Source organism: Giraffa tippelskirchi, chromosome 10, assembly GCF_054371585.1.
Source record: "Giraffa tippelskirchi isolate mGirTip1 chromosome 10, T2T-mGirTip1v1.2.pri, whole genome shotgun sequence".
NCBI lineage: Eukaryota > Metazoa > Chordata > Mammalia > Artiodactyla > Giraffidae > Giraffa > Giraffa tippelskirchi.
The window spans coordinates 8,278,934-8,297,354 of record NC_137284.1 but is presented as its reverse complement, the minus strand read 5'-3'; the positions used below and the strand labels follow the sequence as shown (position 1 = coordinate 8,297,354).

General features: G+C 55.7%; 2 protein-coding genes across 23 annotated transcripts; one reads left to right on the top strand and one right to left on the bottom strand.

The window, feature by feature from the left end:
• Positions 1-1,397: 1,397 nt before the first annotated feature.
• BAD (BCL2 associated agonist of cell death) lies at positions 1,398-13,196 on the bottom strand. 4 transcript variants are annotated; one of them, XM_081532686.1, is made up of 4 exons: positions 12,803-13,196; positions 11,972-12,166; positions 2,460-2,653; positions 1,398-1,905 (listed from the first exon to the last, which is right to left on the bottom strand). In XM_081532686.1, the coding sequence occupies exons 2-4, from the start codon at positions 12,156-12,158 to the stop codon at positions 1,780-1,782; spliced, it is 507 nt and encodes a 168-aa protein (XP_081388812.1). In that variant the 5' UTR covers positions 12,159-12,166; positions 12,803-13,196; the 3' UTR covers positions 1,398-1,779. The 4 variants fall into 4 exon arrangements, with proteins under 4 accessions (XP_081388812.1, XP_081388814.1, XP_081388813.1 ...); XM_081532688.1 differs by lacking the exon at positions 12,803-13,196 and adding an exon at positions 12,263-12,510; XM_081532687.1 differs by lacking the exon at positions 12,803-13,196 and adding an exon at positions 12,300-12,510.
• GPR137 (G protein-coupled receptor 137) lies at positions 9,246-17,188 on the top strand. 19 transcript variants are annotated; one of them, XM_081532663.1, is made up of 9 exons: positions 9,246-10,911; positions 11,834-11,926; positions 14,400-14,624; positions 14,708-14,757; positions 15,466-15,691; positions 15,805-15,954; positions 16,081-16,209; positions 16,319-16,434; positions 16,730-17,188. In XM_081532663.1, exons 1-9 carry the CDS (start codon positions 10,693-10,695, stop codon positions 16,887-16,889), a joined length of 1,368 nt encoding a protein of 455 aa, XP_081388789.1. In that variant the 5' UTR covers positions 9,246-10,692; the 3' UTR covers positions 16,890-17,188. The 19 variants fall into 19 exon arrangements, with proteins under 19 accessions (XP_081388789.1, XP_081388805.1, XP_081388795.1 ...); XM_081532679.1 differs by having other exon boundaries at positions 10,801-10,911; positions 11,799-11,926; XM_081532669.1 differs by lacking the exons at positions 9,246-10,911; positions 11,834-11,926 and adding an exon at positions 12,664-13,152 and having other exon boundaries at positions 14,246-14,624; positions 16,346-16,434; positions 16,836-17,188.
• The last annotated feature ends 1,233 nt before the right edge of the window (positions 17,189-18,421 follow it).

The window sequence follows — 18,421 nt, the reverse complement described above, 5'->3', positions numbered from 1 at the left end:
TGACCTGGAGGCGGGGGAGGCATGGACCCTCTAGGGCAGACTGTCTTCGGCCAGCCTGGAGGACCTGCTCCATGCCTCCCCCTCCTGCCCTGGGACAGCGTGGAGTGGCAGAGACCCCGCAGCGAGGGTGCGGCTGGGTTCTACAGCAGGGTCAGGCTGGCACTTCTTCAAGGCCTCTCCCAGCTTCCTGGCGCTTCCCGGGCTGACTCCTCCAGAGGAAGGCAGCCTCTTATCTGGGCTTATCTCCTGCCAATTGAGTGTTTTCTTTCTTTGTTTTGCTGCAGCCTCAGGCAAACAGATGGGGTGGGGAGGCCAGAGAACAGGGCTTCCAGAACAAGGCCTTCCCAGGGCCGGGGACCTCTGCCTTGGGCCCCACTCCCTTTGGGTCAGTACCAGTGCCCAGGCCTTCCCTGTTTCTGCAGTCAGGCCTTGTCCTAGCTCCACATCTGCCCCATCTAGGCCCCTCAGCAGGCAACTCCTGTCTTCCTGACTTCACAGATAAACACTACATGTCAGTCCCCAGGTCTTCAAAGACCAGGCTAAACTCCAAACTCCTGGGTATGACATTCCAGCTCTTAAAAAGCCTGCCCTCTGCAGCTCCCCCATCCTTCCATGGGTCTGCTATTTCCTCTACTGGAAATGACAGCACCCTCCCTCATGTCTTAAAGTCCCAGGTCTAGCTCACCTCCTCCCTGAAGCCCTCCCTGACTTTCCTCTGCTGGAGGGAGCCGCCTTCACCCTGGTTCCAGGCCCCTGTTAGAGCACTGGGCTGGTGTTAACTCCTCGCTGAGGCTGCCTCTCCCCTCGCCAAGAAGCTAGGAATGACGGGCTGTGGCGCAATCCAGGTCTGTGTACCTAGCATAAAGCGCTGGCTAGTCTGTAGGGGGCGCCAATAAATCTTTCTGGAATTGAGCTCAGCTCGGCTCCCAGGACCTGGTGAAGCTTCTCTGGTTCCCTAGCGATCCCTCTACTCACAGCCCTGGGCCGAGCCTTCCGTCCCCTCTCCCGCCCGATGTGTGTCCTGCCAGTTCCCTGAGGAGCGCTGGCCCCCAGGCCGGCCACACAGTAGCTGCTCAAAAGGGCTGACCCAAATAGGAGCAAATGACCTCCCCTGGGGGACGGCGGCACGGTTTGCAGTGCGCGGAATTCCAGGGGCCAGCCGGCCTGCCGTTCTCAATTACCATATTAGAGATAAGGACCTGAATGTCCCCGAAGTCCGATCGCGCTCCGCCTCCCGGAGTCCAGGCGGCCGTAGCTCCGCTCGCCGCCTCAACGCCTCCCTGATGTTGGCCTCAGTTTCCCTCGTATGTAAAGCGGGGACATCTTTTGAAACTCTTGTCAGTGCTAGCGCTTTCTCCGCCTCGGAAGCCCCAGGGGACAGACAGAGGAGACTCCGCGGCACAGACGTGGGCTTTATTAGCATTTTAGTATCGGGCGTAGGTCCGCAGCGTTACCGCGGAGGAAAGGGTTCCGGCGAAGTTAGGGTTAATCTCGGCTCGCAACTGGCGCAGGCGCCTGGGGCGGCCCAGCGCCGGGGGCGGGGTCACGGGGCCACTTCCGGCAGGTAAGGGCGGAAAAACTTCCAACTTCCGATAGGGGCCGAGCCCCTCCGTGGTCCTCGCACACACCGGAAAGGGATCGGGCTCCGGGTCAGACCTCAGTCTTCTGAAAGGAACGAAACCGAGCCTCCTGTTTCATAAGCCCTGCAGAAAAGACTTCCGCCCGCTCCCAAGATGGCCACCAGCTGCGGTTGGGAGCTTCGGGATGCGGGGCGGAAGGTCACTGGGAGGGGGCGGAGCCTCCTCTCCCCAAGTTCCGGCTCAACCAAGACTGTAAGAAGCGCGTCCAACTGGAGCTTTGTCGCATTTGCGTCGCCGTGCCCGCGCTCTTCGGGCGAGGAAGCCCCTTCAGGGTGGGAAGAAGAAAGGATAGAATGAATTAGCTTATCCTAGCAGCCCGAATCAAGGTCCCTCCGCTTACGGAATCCCACCACCAAGTGAGATCCCGGAGGAGATAAAAGAGCGTAGATCCTAACAGGCTTTGGACCGAGAGGTCTCCTGACTACTAAGCATGAGATCGTTTGAGCCCTTAGGAGCGGGATTGGTCCCTCCATGCTGCGGGCAGAGAGGACGCCTAGGAGGACCCTGTAAGCGCCAGAGCCGGAGACTTAGCACCTGGAAGATGGGACCATAATTTGAAAATAAGTGGTTCGGAAATTGAGGCCAAGAATCCGGATATCCGAAAGGGGTCGGCTAGGAGCACAAATGCCTCGCGCTCCGGGGATTTGGGGAGCCCAGGAGCCTTGGCCTGCTGGAGCAGGATCAGGTCCCCGAATGCTCTGGGACTCGGGAAGGGTCTGGCCGGAGGAGAGGAGTCCCGAAACTGCAAATCCCGACGTGCACTGGGCCAGCCCAGTGGGAGAAGGCCCGGGACTGCGGCGCACCTCAGCCGGCCCTCACCTTGAAGGAGACGTGAAACTCGTCGCTCATCCGCCGGAGCTCGCGGCCATATCGCTGTGCAGCCCAGAGGTTGGGGGGCGCCGAACGCGAGCGGCCCCGGAAGGGGCCGAGATCTTCCTCCTCCGTCCCTTCATCATCCTCTGGCCCGGCGCGGTAGGAGCTGTGACGACTCCGAGTCTCCACAGCTCCAGTGCCTGCAGAGATCAGAGGGTGGGGATGACGTGAATCTCAACTCCTCTCGCACCCCCAGCCCTGCAGCAGTGTTAGTGAAGTTTCGAATTAACTTATTAATCCCACAAATCTTAATTGAGCCCCAATAATGGGCCAGACACTTTGGCTCAGATGGTAAAGAATCTGCCTGCAATGCGGGAGACCCGGGTCTGATTCCTGGGTGGGGAAGATCCCCTGGAGAAGGGAAAGGCTACCCACTCCAGTACTCTTGCCTGGAGAATCCGACGGACAGAGGAGCCTGGCGGGCTACAGTCCTGTGGGGTTGCAGAGTCGGACATAACTGAGCGAGTAACACTTTCAAGGGGCCAAACCTTTCGTGTATAAAATGACTTAATCTCTGTGCTTAGTACAGAATAAGGACATAAATAGTAGTTATAGCTGTGAGTGTAGGATCCCGGGGCTTCCCAGCAACTCCCTGGGTGGTTAACTCTTTCATCAGCTCCAGTCCCCTGCAGAGGAAATGAGTCTCCTGGTTGAGGAGGTACCCCAACCAAACCAGACAGGGTTGAACCCCACCTCTGCAGGTGACCTGCTGAGGCCCATTTGTTTCACTGTTGTGACCTACAGGAGACCTAGGAGCCCTTTGAGAACAAGAACTTGTCAGCATATCTGTACCTCCCACAGCACCCACTTTGAACAAACTGTCCAGAAAGTTTTGTTGACTTTTTATGGTAACACTTATGGAGCACTTACTAGGTCCTGGGCATTACCTCATTATCCTCCTAAGCATGCCAGGAGGTTAAGTACTAATATCGCTTCCACGGTGTAGATGAAAAGACAGAGGCTTGAAGAGGTTAAGACTTGCCCTGAGTGACACAGCTGGGAAGCTCTGAGGTTCAAAGTCCCTACAGTTTGTTGGAATCCAGAGTCCAGTGATAATCCATTGAGCTACACTTCTTCCATTGTCCAACTACCCTTCAATTCCCTGAGCCTGTGTCTTCACCTCTTTATGGGGATAAACCTAGTTCTTAATGCCAGTGACTGCCTCATATAAAGAGCATGAAAGTCCTTTGTAAGCTGAAAGGGTGTGATGGATCATTATTCGAAGAGGCGTGTCCTGAGTTTGCCTTTTGCATGTGTTCCATCCCCCGAATTCCTGTCAACCCCACCCCCGTACTCAGACCAACAAAGACCTAGAACATTCCTAGGAGCACAAATCCAGAGCCGGAGTGAAAGACAGGCATGGAACAAGTGCAGGGGAGCAGCATCCACAGCAAGGCATGTCTGTCAGGGGGGCGTTCTGGAGAAAGGATGATCTAGGCCAGGTCTTGAAGCCAGGAGTAAACTGTCTCATCCTCTCCCGAAGGCCTATGGGCCAGCTCCAGGTCCGGGGCCTCCAAGGGTCCCAGCTCCAAACACGGGCTGGGAAAGCCAAGAAAAGGAGAGAGGGCTGGATCCAGAAAGGCCTAGGCTAAGAGAGTGGCTGGAATTCCTGAACTTCACCAAAGCCTGGGCTCAGGTAGGCAGAGACACCATAAAGCCTTTGAGGTACGATGTGGCAGTGGGGAACAGGCAGCTAAACCAGCAGTCCAGATTGGGGCTGGGGCTAAGGAGCTGAGAGCAGCAAGAGCCCTGATGAGAGTAGGCCTGTCTGCAGAGGACTATCCAGTTCCATGGGGCATGGGCATCAGGACAGAAGTCCCCACCTCTACCACGTTCCTGCTTTGTGACCTTGGGCCCTTTCTTTTTAATCCCTTGGGGCCTTGGTGTTGTCCTCTGTGACATGGGGGCAGCCCCCATGACCCCCATGAGGACAAATGACACAGAGAAAGAACCCTGTTCTGCCTTTTTCATGTCCTGAAGGCTCCCATCTTCCCAGTGAGACAGAGGCCAAGTTCTCCCTATTTTACACATGAGGAAATAGAAGCACAGAGAGGTTAGGAACTTGCCCAGGGTCACACAGCTGGCACACCCTGCTTGGTCACTTAAATGCTCAGGAACTATCAGCTATTATTCTACTTTACTAGCACTAAGAACCCACACAACCTCGACACTTGACAGATTCAGGGCCCAGTGGTCAGAAGGCAAGTGACTAGTAGGCAGGCACTTGGTCTGGGCCTTGCCCTCTTGCCTAGGAATCAGAACAAGCAGAACAGCAGCACTCCTTGTGTCAGGTTGGCAGTATGCTTCATGTATATTAATTCCTTATGTCCTCACCACATCTTGTGAGGGAGGTTATCACTGTCCCCATTTTACAGAGGAGAAAACTAAGGCATAGAGAGGGTAACTTGCCCAAAGTCACACAGCTAGTAGGTGACAGATTCCAACCCAACCAGTCTGGCTCCTGGGTCTGTGTATTTAACTCTCATACCCCAGGCTCCCTTCAGCAGCACCATGGGCCCCCCTGGGGGCTCAGGTCTGGGAAGGCAACCCTGGGCCTAATGTGACTGCCAGCTCTACCAGGAGCCTACCCATGGAGTGGGGATTTTTACTGAAGCCATGAATCAAGCAATGCCAAGCCAGCCATTATCAAAATGACACTCAAATGTGCAAACTGAACATTTAAATGTCCTATTTACTAGGAAAAAAATCTGAGTACTTTTCTGTGAACTCCCTGGGGGAGCAGACATGCCTGCCCACTCCATCCATCCAGCCTTCAATCAGCTGTCACTCCTTCATGCCCCTAGATAGTGCAGAGGTGTCCTCTCCCAGTCTTGAGAAGGAAAGGAGGAGGGAGGAGGCGTGGCTTCTGGTTGTGAGCATGGGTGGGTGCCCAGGCCTGTCCTCTGGCCATCCTTCCAGAGTGCCTGCCTGGGGCTGGGTGGGGAAGTGGGAGGGGCCTATGGCTGGAGGTGTCCGGAGCCCCAAGCTTTAAGTTCTTTACTCACTGGGTTTCTGGGTAAGTGGGTGGGGCTGAACACATCCACATTCCCGCTCCTGTGAGCATCTTTGCACACTTCATTAAAACAGTGCTGTTCCAGGCAGCCGGAGGCAGTGAGGCTGTGCCATCAGGCGGGGTTGGGTTTGGATCCTGCTCTACCATGTGGGTGGTTCACATGTTGCTCGACTTCAGCAGGAGAGCAGCCGGGCACTCCGCCCCGAGCAGGCGTGCGGCCTGTCCTGTCTCAGCCCAGGCTTCCTGTGTCCCCTAAAGCCATTTGCGGTACGAAAGCGCCTTACTGGCCTGTAGAGAACATACCTCCACCTTGCTCAGAGCTGATCAGAAAATCAGAAAACACGCTAAAGCAGAGGCTGGCAAATGTTTTCTGTAAAGGGTCAGAGAGGAAATGTTTGGGGCATTGCAGGCCACATAGTCTGTCACAACTACTCACCATTGCGGCCATGGGTTGAAAGAAGCCATAAACAACATACAAGTGCTTGTGCACTGCTGCGTTCCACTAAAACTGTATTTGGAACACTGAAATAAAGTACTGTTCTTTGGAGTTTTGTCAACTGTTTAAAAGTGTCAAAAAAAAAGTATCAAAATCATTCTTAGCTCACGGGCTATACAACAAAGTGGGATTTAGCCTTTGGGTGTGGTTTGCCAACCTTTGCTCTAAACCCAACTATGTCCTCTGCCTAAAACCTTCAATGGCTCCCTGAGATATACTCCAAACTCCTGGGCATGGCCTTCAGGGCACTTACAGTCTGGTTCCAGCCTGCATTTCCTTGTCTGCCATCAGGGGGGCATTGGTTATTCAGGTCTCTCTATTCCCTCTAAGTGGCAATCCCCAGGTCTGCTCAGGGCCTGGGCCAATTCACTGCAACAATTGCAGTAATAGTAAGAAGACCAGGCCCTCCTCTGTGCTAGGCACTGTTTCTAAGCATTTTTCCTGTATTAATGCATCAGATTCTCATGACAACTCAATGAGGTGGGACTAGTTCTAGTCCCATTTTACTGGGATAAAAAAACTGAGGCACCCAATATTTATGGCAGCACTATTTACAATAGCCAAGATATGGAAGCAACCTAAATGTCCAACAGAAGAATGGATAAAGAAGGCTTCCTTGGTGGCTCAGATGGTAAAGAATCTGCCTGGCAACACAGGAGACCTGGGTTCAATCTCTGGGTCAGGAAGATTCCTTGGAGAAGGAAATGGCAACCCACTCCAGTATTCTTGTCTGGAGAATTCCACGGACAAAGAAGATGTGGTATATATAAACAATGAAATACTACTCAGCCATTAAAAAAAAAAATGAAATAATGCCATTTGCAGTAATAAGGATGGACCTAGAGATTATCATACTAAGTGAAGTAAGTCAGACAAAAATATGGAATCTAAAAAATGATACAGGGAAAATAAAAAAATGATACAGGAGACTTCCCTGGTGGTCCAGTGGTTAAAATTCCATGCATTCAATGCAGGGGGCATAGCTTTGATCCCTAGTGGAGGAACTAAGATCCCATAGGCCTCCTGGTGTGGCCGAAAACAAAACAAGACAAACAAAAAAATGATACAAATGAACTTGTTTACAAAATAGAAATAAACTCACAGACATAGAAAACAAACTGCCTCCTGGTGTACCAAAAACAAGACAAACAAAAAATGATACAAATGAGCTTACTTACAAAACAGAAATAGACTCAGACATAGAAAACAAATTTATGATTACCACAGGGGAAAAAAGGGGAGTGGGGGTGAGGAGGATTAATTAGGGCTTTGGGATTTTTTATTTTTTGGCAGCACTGCATGGCTTATGAGATCTCAGTTCACCAACCAGGGATCAAACCTAGGCCATGTCAGTGAAAGCGCTGAGTCCTAACCACTGGACCACCAGCGAATTCCCAGGCCTTTGGGATTGATAGGTACACACTGCTATATGTAAAGTAGATAAACAACAAGGATTTACTGTGTAGCACTGGGAACTATATTGACTATCTTGTAATAACCTATTATGGAAAAGAATCTGAAAAGGAATATATATATATGCATATGTATATAACTGGCTCACTTTGCTGTACACCTGAAACTAACATAACATTATAAATCAACTTGGAGAAGGTCATGGCAACCCCCTCCAGTATTCTTGCCTGGAGAATCCCAAGGACAGAAGATTCTGGTGGGCTACAGTCCATAGGGTGGCAAAGAGTCAGACACGACTGAGTGACTAACACTTTCACTTTCACAAATCAACTATGGGCTTCCCATAGCTACCACTGGGCACTAGTGGTAAAGAATCTGCCTGCAATGCAAGGGACCTGGGTTCAATCCCTGGGTCGGGAAGATCCCCTGGAGGAGGGAATGGCAACCGGCTCTAGTATTCCTGCCTGGAAAATCCCATGAGCAGAGGAGCCTGGCGGGCTACAGTCCATGGGGCCACAAAGAGTTGGACATGACTGAGCACATAAATCAACTATACTTCAATCAAAAAAAAAAAAAAGCTGGGTTTGAACCCTGCAGTCTGGCCCGGGGCCTGGCACTGGGCTGCTTTACTCACCATTCACCCACCAGCCGCTCCAGGCACCCAGCTATGCACTGGAGCTGTCACAGCACACAAGGTGACCGCAGGCCTGCCCTGGAGACACAGTTCACTGCAGCAGGGGCTTGGAGGCAGGGAATATGGAGAGTGACAGCACCCTGCCCATGTGGAGGCGGCAGTGGCCCTGTGGCTCTGGCAGGTTATCGGCACCTGCAGGTCTTTCATGGAAGACCACTTGCTTTTTAGATATCGAAAACTAAGTCAAAAGGAATCCAGGGCAGGTTTCTTACATCCCTTGCAGGCCTTGTCATGGCTGGGCCTGGAGCTGGGGTAGGCATCCCCTTGGCTTATTGCTGCTTCAGTCCATTCTCGCTCCTCCCTCCCCAAATCTAGTTTCTTGGGCTGTGCCACCTTTCCCCCTTGGGGCCTCAGGTGCCCCCCACTTGCAGGATGGGCCCCTAGTGGGTGCAGGAGGTTTTGCCACTTCTATTTCATTCATTCATAGCACAGAAATGGTCCTTTCCAGCTCCCTGCCTTGGCACCCCAGCTCTGATGATGCCAGGCTCCTCACACTTGGCCAGCTTACATTGCATACGAGCCAAGCCCCGCACCGCCTCCCTCACTGGGCTGATACCAACACAGCTCTGGTTAAGGCCAACTCCCTGCCAGTTCCCACAGGCACCCAGGTGGCCAGCATGGCTGGAGAAAAGCACAGCTGAGCCACCTCTGTTCAAATTCACGGCCACAAGACCCAGTGGCCCCCCGAGTTGCCCCGCACAACTTCCACCTCCATACTCTGCGCCAGACAACTACTTCAAACCTGCTCTTCCTTCTCTCGGCCTCAACCTCCACCCCTCTCCCCATCCTCACTCCTGGCTCAAGACCTGGCTTCCTTTCTCCTGGCTCAAGACCTGGCTTCCTTTCACCAAGAAATTGGAAGCATCCACAAGAGAAACATGTACTAGTTCCCACGAGGTATCTCCTTGCCCTTCTCCACCCCTCCACTGCACTCTGCCCCTCCCCTGAACACCAAACCACTCTCTCCTACTCAAGTAAACTTCCTTTCTGCCCTGCATCCTCCAGTATTTTCCTCCTTCCTGGATTACTCCATCAACTTATAAACATGCTCTTTTGGGAATTACTTGGTGGTGAAGATTCCACACTTCCACAGCCAAAAAAAAGAACCTCTTTTTTCTTTTTCTTTTTCCTTTTTATCTTAAATAATAAAACAATCCTTCCTTGACTCTCCTTGGGCCTTCAGGTGCCGCTGGCTCCTCTGTTCCTCTTTGCCAGAGCTCAGCTGCTAAGAGCGGGCTCCCCTTTCTACTTCCAATTCTCTTCCCATCATCCCTCCCCACTCTCCACCCAAGCTGCCCCGACCCTAAGTCCAGTCCAGCGCTCCACTCCCAGCCCTCCTCCAGCAGCCCTCAAAGGAGCATCGCCCAGTTCAACACTCCCCTCCCTACCAGGTGGCTCCCTCCTTCTCAGACCCCCAGTTCTGGCTCCTCCGCTTCTGCTGCCCTCTGCAGCCTGGAGCTCCAGACTCAGCCCAAGCCCTACCCTGTCTACACTGGCTCCCAGGGCCCACAAAACATTTCATCAGCAACGGCCAACTCCCACGTGTATCTATCCCTACTAGAAATCTCCACCTGGATGCCCAAAAGGCACCTCTAACCTGACCTGGCCCGAGCAGGGCTCCTGATCTCACCCCACACCTTCTCAGTTCCACCTCAGTTAAGAGCGACTCCATCCTTCCAGGTGCCCAGGCCATCCTCTTTGGGCCTCACACATCTATCAGCAAATCCCACCAGCTCTACCTTCAAAAGAAACCCAGAGTCTAGCTCTAATACATACCACTTCCACCACCACCACCACGCTCGCACCAGCTACCACCCCCCCCCGTGGCACCACCCTTACCTTTGCCCATTGGAGACCCGTCTCCACCCGGGGGCCCTGGTGATTCTCTTGAGGTCCAAATCAGATCAAAGTTCTCCAGGTTTTCACTCAACCTGAAAGCCAGAGCCCTGACCTGGGCCTTCAAGGCCCTGCCCATCAGCCCCTCCCCTTCCCTGAATTCAGGAGGAGTCTCCAAGCTCCTCCCCTCACTGCCCTTAGGGTCTTTGCATTTGCCCTGCCCTCCCTGGGTGAAGGAAATGGCAATGCATTCCAGTATTCTTGCCTGGAAAATTCCATGGACAGAGGAGCCTGGTGGGCTACAGTCCACGGGGTCATAAAGAGTTGGACACGACTGAGTGACTAACACTGCCTTCTGCCTGCGGGCATTCCTGCCAGCATCTGTCTTCCCACAGATCTCTGTCTGGCTCACCCCTCATCAGATTCTAGCCTTGGCTCAAATGTTGCTTCTTACCAAGGCCCTAGTAGCTCAGTTGGTAAAGAATCACCTGCAGTACAGGAGACCTGAGTTCGATCCCTGGGTTGGCAAGACCCCCTGGAGAAGGAAATGGCAACCCACTCCAGTATTCTTGCCTGGGAAATCCATGGACAGAGGAGCCTGGAGGGCTACAGTCCATAGGGTCGCAATAGTCAGACACGACTTAGCAACTAAACCACCACCACCAAGGCCCACCCTGACCACCTCAGTTCAAATCACTCCCCCCGGCCCCCAGCACTCTGGATTCCAATGAGAAAATCAAGTGTGTGTCACCTAAGGCATCACCTTCTAATGCACTGTTTATCACTGACTGGTTTGTTTGTTTCTTTGTTTACGGTTTGTCTCCCCCTATATTCTAGAATACAGGCAACCACAAGGGCAACACCTTCTCTTCTAGTCCCTGATGAACCCCTGGCAGCTGGAACACACATTCAGCACTTGACACAGAAGATGGGAAGGGACAGCCAGGTACAGGGTGGAAAGTAGTTTCAAGCAGAAAAACTCCAAGTGCAAAAATCTCGAAGTTAAAGAAAGCCTGTGGAGTTCAGTGTGACACACAGCAGGCTGGGGGTGGGGGTGTCTTTTTTTTTCTTTTAATTTTTTTCTATTTTAGAGATTGTATCCCTAATAACTGAATATCAACTTTCTTTCTTTCTTTCTTTTTTGACTGTAATCCTAGTTCCCTGACCAGGCAATGAACCCCGGGGTCCTTGGCAGTGAAAGTACTGAGTGTTAACCACTGGACCACCAGGGAACTCCCGGGGTGGGGGTATTAATAAGCCTTCCTGCTCCTGAAAATGGAAGGGCGTCACATTGGCAGCAGTTAAGGGACCTGAGTTTTGTTTTCAGAAGATTTCTGGGGTTGTTGCAGGTGCCAAGGCTTGTCTGGGCACCTGGGTGGTAGGGACTACTAAGACATGGCCGCTGCCCTCCAGGGCCCATACCTCCATTTCAGCTGGGTCTCCCTTGGTAGATATGGAGGACAGCTGATGCTTTCCCAGTCCTGCATAGACCCGCTGCCTGGTAGGGCCGTCTGTCTCTTGGGGTTACCTGGCCCTGGCAATGTCAAGGACAGCCCCGTGTGGGTGTGAGCCACAGGGCAGGAAAGAACAGAGCTGGGGACTGGATCCAGGATCTCAAGGAAAGCACTAGCCTGGGGCAAGGCACCTGAGAGTCTTCTAGGCCAAAGGAAATGCGAAGTAAGTGTGACCTTAGGCAAGTCATTTCCCCTTTCTGGCGGCCTCTCAGTAATCCTGTCCTGGTTCTATGCTAAGAGCTACATACTTGGAGCATTTACTAAACAACAGCTCTATAATTAAGTGCTTCTAAGGTATGCCTGTTAATCTTCCCCACAGCACTACCAGGGTGGTGATGAATTGCTGTTTTACAGAAGAGGAAACTGAGGTGCAGAGCGGTGAAGGACTTACTCAAAGCCCCCCGGAGTGTGGATGTGGCTGGGGTACAGAGAGCTACTGGGATGGAGGCAAGCTGGACAGGCAGGTGGTTGTTGAGGGTGGGGGTTGCCTACCTCCATGGTGGCTGCTGCCGGCCGGCTGCCCCTGCTGGTGACCAGCTTCCCCCAGGAGGCCTGGGGCCGTTAGCCAGTGCTTGCTGAGACCTGGGGGCCTGTCCCCTGTGGGGCTGGGGCCCAGGCCCCTATCTGCAGGGCTGGAGTCTTCCTGCTCACTCTGCTCAAACTCTGGGATCTGGAACATGCTCTGGGCTGCGGGGGGCAAGATGGCAGGTAATTAGAGAACAGCTGGGGCTAAGGGTGGCTGGCAGAGTTGGGGGCGCAGGTGTCCCTGGCTCCCTCTCCCACCTCAGCACCCCAGGTCCACCCTGCCTCCCCGGCGCACATCTGTCCGTTGAGTCTGGCCAGGCAGGAAGCTCGACTTATCCACCCAGGATCTAAAACTCTCAGAGCCCTGGGGCTGGAGAGAAGCCTCAGGCCCCTGCCCAGGCTTCGGCCAGACCCGCCTGCGGTAACGGCACACAGATCTCACCCCAAGCCCGATAACGAGGCCCCTGACCCGGGCCCGCCGCGTCCCTCTAGCAAAAAGAGAGCTCGGCCCTAGTTGCCTGGGTAACTAAAACTGTCACCGGCCCAGCCCAATCAGCTCTTGAAATGTCACTAGCTGACCAGCAGGCGGGGCCACTCCCGGGGCCCCGCCCACTGCCTTCTTCCTGATTCTCTTCTACGTCTCCGGATGCTCAGCTCCCGACTTCCTTATGCCTTGGGCGTTGTGAGAACTGCTCAGGGGTTCTCCGGGGTCCCCATTTGGGAGCCAGCTCCTGCTGACAAGTCCTTCAGCCCCTCTGGGACTTAATTCCCACTCCTGTAAAATGGAGATAATGACACCTCTTTCAGGAGTCAGTGATCCTTGTAAACTGGGCGGTGATTACTGTAGGTGAAAGCACTTTGCAAAGCCGTAATCGAAGCTCAGCCGTCGGAGGCAACAGTTGTTGTCACTGCTCCACCTGAACCGGGTGACTAGCTCGGGAAGCGCCTCTCCCTCCTCTTCGCGGTGGAAATCTCGCACCGCTCGCGTCAGGGGCGCCACTCCCCGCGCCAACTCGCGGGTACTAGAGATAAGCGAGGGAGCCTCCACCCGGGGCAGGATGACTGTCTCGGCGCAGAAGGGAAAGGGGCCCCTAGGAGGGTGACCATAGGACTCGCGGAGGCCTCGCGCCTGGCAGACGGCAGGCCAGGTGAGCGGGAACCGCCGCCAGCCAGGGAATGGGCGGGCGGGCTCGCGCGGAACGCGGGGGGCCTCGCGGTTTAAGGCCCGGGGGCGGGGCCCGGAGGCCATCTTGGCTGAGGGCGGAAGTTTCCCTCAGAGACCGAGTGAAGGGAAGTCGTTTCCACCCCGGGTCGGGCGGCACAATCTCGATTTGGGGATGGGGAACAGAAGCATGGGAATCGCCAGCTTCCCATGGAAGCGAGGGCCGGTAGCTCCGGGCAATGCCCGCCCGGGCTCCGGCCGGATGCGGCGCAGCCGGAACATCAAGGCCGCTCGCCGTCTCTCGTAACCCCTGGCGCCCGCCGGTGGCGCAAGTCGCGCCAATTCTCGAACGGCTCCGCGCCGGGCGCGGCGCAGGCCTGCGTAGCCGGGACCAGACGCTGAGCAATTTGCGTAGCGAACGGCGGCCGCGCAGGCGCAGGAGGGGGCGGAGCAGCGGGAGCCGGGGAGCCGGAGCCCCGGGTCCCAGCGACCGGAGCCGGCTCCCCCAGCCGCGGCCTGAGGATCGGGCGTCGGCCTCCTCCCGTCCCCCCGCGGGGGAGAGTGGACGCAGTGGGGGGTGGGGTGGGTCAGCGTCCGGAATCCCGAGGACGGAAGGCAGAGGCCCTCCCCATCCGGATTGTTGGAGGGGAGAGAGCCCTCCAGTTTGGGGAGGGGGAGAGCCAGACGTTGGGCGTCCCCAGCAGCGGCCGCTGCTCTGAACGGACTGGCGTTGGCCGGCTCTCCCCCTCCTGCCGGGACGACTCCAGCCACCGAGGCCAGGGACCCCCTCTCCTTCGGCCTCTGCACCCCCACCCCACCATCCTCGGGTTTGAGGCTGGCCCGGAGAGGAGCGCTCCCCACTTCCCCACCCGCCTCTGCCCTGGAGAGGAAGGGCTGTCTTTCCACACTCCGGAGTGAGGGACCCAGGTTGCCTGTGCCCCGCAAAGGCAAGGGGCCCTCTGTCGGGGGGGGGAGGGCCCGACCAACCACCACTTCTTTCCGCCTGAGCACCCTACAACTCCCACCCCTCCGTATTTATTTCCCTGGCCCTCTGCCGGCCCCTCCATCTCTGTCTTCAGGGTTCAGGCCTCCCTCCCTGACATGGAGAGTAACCTGTCTGGCTTGGTGCCTGCTGCTGGGCTGGTACCTGCGCTGCCGCCCGCCGTGACCCTGGGGCTGACTGCGGCCTACACCACCCTGTACGCCCTACTCTTCTTCTCCGTCTATGCCCAGCTCTGGCTGGTGCTCCTATATGGGCACAAGCGTCTCAGCTATCAGACGGTGTTCCTGGCGCTCTGTCTGCTCTGGGCTGCCCTGCGTACCACCCTCTTCTCCTTCTACTTTCGAGACACACCCCGAGCCAATCATCTGGGGCCCCTGCCCTTTTGGCTTCTCTACTGCTGTCCTGTCTGCCTGCAGTTCTTCACACTGACGCTCATGAACCTCTACTTTGCTCAGGTAACCATGGTGATGGGTGGGGGTGGGCCCATGGGGTAGCAAGCCCCAGGGCCCCAAAGAATAATGGGCCTCTCTGCCCTCAGGTGGTGTTCAAAGCCAAGGCAAAGCGTCGGCCAGAGATGAGCCGAGGCTTGTAAGTACTGGTGGGTTCAGTGCCCAGGTCAGGGGCAGGGAGAAGCCCAGTGTCCATTCCTTCCCCCTGGTGGGGCTGAGGGGAGTACCACCCAGGATGCTTGGGGAAGGCTTGGGAACATTAGGCACCTGATGTAGATGGCTCTGCAGAGGTGTTACATACGTGACGCTCAACTATAATAAAAACCACTGAAATATGGTGAAAGGAGAGGGTACCAGTGTCATCCATGATGGAGGAAGAGCTGGAGGCTCCGGCCCTCGGAAGCTCCAAAGGACACTTCTGGGTGACCTTGGGCAGTGGTTAACTCCTGTCCTTTATACAACATCTAGCAGTTTATTAAGAGCTCTACAGACATCTTGAATTTTTACAATTTACCTTCGATGCTGATGTATCCCCATTTGAGAGATGAAGACACTGAGGCCCAGCAAGGTTAAGCAACATGTTCAAGGTCGCACACCTGGCAGGAGGCAGAGCCAGGGCTTAAACCCAGATTTCTCACTCCCAATCCAGTGCTCTTTCTGCTGCACCAGAGCTGTCAGTCATCTTCTGACCTCTTTAGCCTCAGTTTCCTCATCTGTAAAACTGGAGGAGTGGGGTTCAGACTGGGTGGCCTGAGGTCCGATTGACACCTGGGTCTCCTGGGAAGGGTTGGGTGGCTGGGGAGTGGCAAGAGTGGTTGCCTGGGGCTGACTGTGCTGTGGGCCGCAGGCTGGCTGTCCGAGGGGCCTTCGTGGGGGCCTCGCTGCTCTTTCTGCTGGTGAATGTACTCTGCGCCGTGCTGTCCCGCCGGCGCCGGGCACAGCCCTGGGCCCTCCTGCTGGTGCGAGTCCTGGTGAGCGACTCCCTGTTTGTTATCTGCGCACTCTCTCTTGCCGCCTGTCTCTGCCTTGTGGCCCGGCGGGCTCCCTCCACCAGCATCTACCTGGAGGCCAAGGTAGGGCCACAAGCGCTGGTGCCTGGGTGTCTTTGGGGCATTTGGGGTCTTCAGAGTAGAGAGAAAGCTGGAACCTCCCCTCCCTAAGGGTCCCCTGTTGTCATCTGTGCCAGGGGACCAGTGTGTGCCAGGCAGCTGCAATGGGTGGTGCCATGGTCCTGCTCTATGCCAGCCGGGCCTGCTACAACCTGGCAGCCCTGGCCTTGGCCCCCCGGAGCCGGCTGGACGCCTTCGATTATGACTGGTACAACGTCTCTGATCAGGTGGGCATTCAGCACATCTGCCGCCTTCCCCAGTAGCTGTGGCTCCTGGCCCCCAGCTGGCCTGGGTCTTGTCTGGGAGCCCCATTGTCACGACTGCAGATTGGCACAGCCCCTGCCTCCCCACAGGCGGACCTGGTGAATGACCTGGGGAACAAAGGCTATCTGGTGTTTGGCCTCATCCTCTTTGTGTGGGAGCTGCTGCCCACCACCCTGCTGGTGGGCTTCTTCCGGGTGCATCGGCCCCCACAGGACCTGGTGAGGGCAAGTGGAGAGGGGTGGCACTGGCGGTCCCTGGGCTGGGTTCTGGGGTGTGGGAGGCCAGTGGGGGGCAGAAGGAAGCATCAGTGGTGGCTCCCTTCCCCAGAGCACCAGCCGCATCCTCAATGGGCAGGTCTTTGGCTCCCGTTCCTACTTCTTCGACCGGGCACACTGCGAGGAGGAGGGCTGCTCTTGGGAGCATAGCCGGGGCGAGAGCACCAGGTAGGAGTCCCAGCCCCACCTGAGGACCCCTGGGTTCCCAGGTTGCTCCATTAAGCCACGGGGACCTAGAGCTGGGTCTTGCCACCCACCCCTGCCTGTGCCATTGTCTATAATAGGTGAGGTCCCCTCTGGTTTGATGTTGCTAAAGTCCCCACCTCACCCCCCAAGATGCAGTTTGTCATAGTCAGAGAAGTCTGGGTCACTGAGCTTTGTTCTCAGTCTCTCTCCTCCCCCAACTCTTGTGACTGTGGTCCTAGTGACTGCTGGGGGACTGACCCTGTTTCTCTGCCTGCAGCATGTCAGGTAGCCTAGGCTCCAGCAGCTGGTATGGCACCATCGGGCGGGAACCAGGCTGGTGCGGAGGCAGCCAGACTCGGACCACACCCCTGCTCTTCTCCCAGGTTCTGGGACCAGGCGGCCACCACCACAGTCTCTACTCCACCCCACAGACGTGATCCCCCTTCATCTCCCCGCAGAACACCCAGACCCCAGCCCCTCCCACCCCAGACCCCTGTGCCAAGTTCATCTGCTGCTGCTTGCCCAGGATCCCGGGGGCTGTGGCTGCCTCTTCCCCAGGCCGGCTCCTTGCTACTCCTGTTGCAGTGAGCTTGTGCTGTCCCCTAGGATGGGGGGGCATGGCCCTGGCTGCCAGATGCTCACAGCACCCTGGCATGACCCATCGCCTCCGCTTCCACTCCGGAGCCAGCTATCTCTCCTGCGTCTTCCACTCAATAAACAGTGTCTGTGCTCCACATCCATTCGCTGTCCATCAGTTGTCTGCTTGTGTTTCTCACACCATCGTCCATTTGGTCTAAGGCTGATTGGACACTGGCCTTCGAAGGGGAGTACTGGGCTGGGCTGGGGCCATTTACCTCCCCCAAGGCTGGTGGGTAAGGCGAGGGATGAGCCTGCAATCCAAAGAAAAGAGAGACCAGAAGAGTCCAGCCCCCACTCCAGTCCCCTCCCTGCTTGAACAATGTCTACTCTTTCTTCGGGAACTGCTTCAAATGTCACCTCCTTTATGAACCCTGCCATTTCCAGATCAGGGAACTATGTCCCTCCCCACCCCACCCCAGGTCCCTTGGCACTGTGACTGCATGGCTGCTATGCCTCTTACCCTCAGTGGATCGGGATTTCTAGAGACCCCGTTTCCCTGTCATTATGCCCAACCTGGCCTTCAGGTCCAGGAGTTAGTCCAGGGCTGGTGGAGGAACAGCAGCCCCCATCTCCCTAGCCTGTGCGGATTGGGCCGGGCTGCCCCCACACAGCGCCTGGGGAGCCTCTTCCCTGACTGTCCCTGATAGTGCAGTCGCTGCCCTCTGTAATCACAGGGCTTACAGATCTTTCCTCTGTCCCATGGCCGGGAGTCATTTATCAGAGAATCATTTATGTCGCCCATGTATCTGGCCATTTGGTCCAGCTCCTTGGAGTTCCTGGGGCCTAGCACTGAGCCTGCCTTGAAACCCTTCACCTGGGACTGTCCTGAGCCCCAAGCCTCAGTACCTCCAGAGATGGGCCTCTGAGACTCAAGCAACTCAAAGCTGGAGAATCACTTTCAGTTGAAAAGGAAATTGCTGACATTTGTAGGACACTCAACTGTGAGTGCCAGGCTCTTTTGAGCATTTACAAATACCAACCTTGTTAATGCTCAGCACAGCATCCTGAGGTGATAATTAGTCATCTCTTTTCTGTAAGTGGGGAGTGGGAGGCCTGGAGAGTCTGGTCACTGGTCTAGGCCCCCTACTGTTAGGGAGTGGTCAGCCCTAGAGCCCATACTTAAAACCACCCAAGTGAAGGCTGAGGACCCCAGAGGAGGGGAGGGTCTTTGGCAAGATGAGAGGTGCTAAGAAGCAAGCAAGAGAAGAGGGGAGCTAAGTTCAGGGCCCTGCTGTTTAGACAGTGGGGGAGGAAGTGCCGGTACCCCTTCCAGGCTGGGATGGGCATGGAACTGAGGAGCGAGGGATGGAGATACAGGAGTAGAGGCAGG

Coding starts and splice junctions, on each gene's coding strand:
- BAD (XM_081532686.1), bottom strand. CDS start 12,158: ATGTTCCAGATCCCAGAGTTTGAGCAGAGTGAGCAGGAAGACTCCAGC. Junction 2,654..11,971: donor CGGCAGCAGCCACCATGGAG/GTAGGCAACCCC, acceptor TGATCTCTGCAG/GCACTGGAGCTGTGGAGACT. Junction 1,906..2,459: donor AGTTTCACGTCTCCTTCAAG/GTGAGGGCCGGC, acceptor CCCACCCTGAAG/GGGCTTCCTCGCCCGAAGAG.
- GPR137 (XM_081532663.1), top strand. CDS start 10,693: ATGAGAAAATCAAGTGTGTGTCACCTAAGGCATCACCTTCTAATGCAC. Junction 14,625..14,707: donor TGAACCTCTACTTTGCTCAG/GTAACCATGGTG, acceptor CTCTGCCCTCAG/GTGGTGTTCAAAGCCAAGGC. Junction 16,210..16,318: donor ATCGGCCCCCACAGGACCTG/GTGAGGGCAAGT, acceptor TCCCTTCCCCAG/AGCACCAGCCGCATCCTCAA.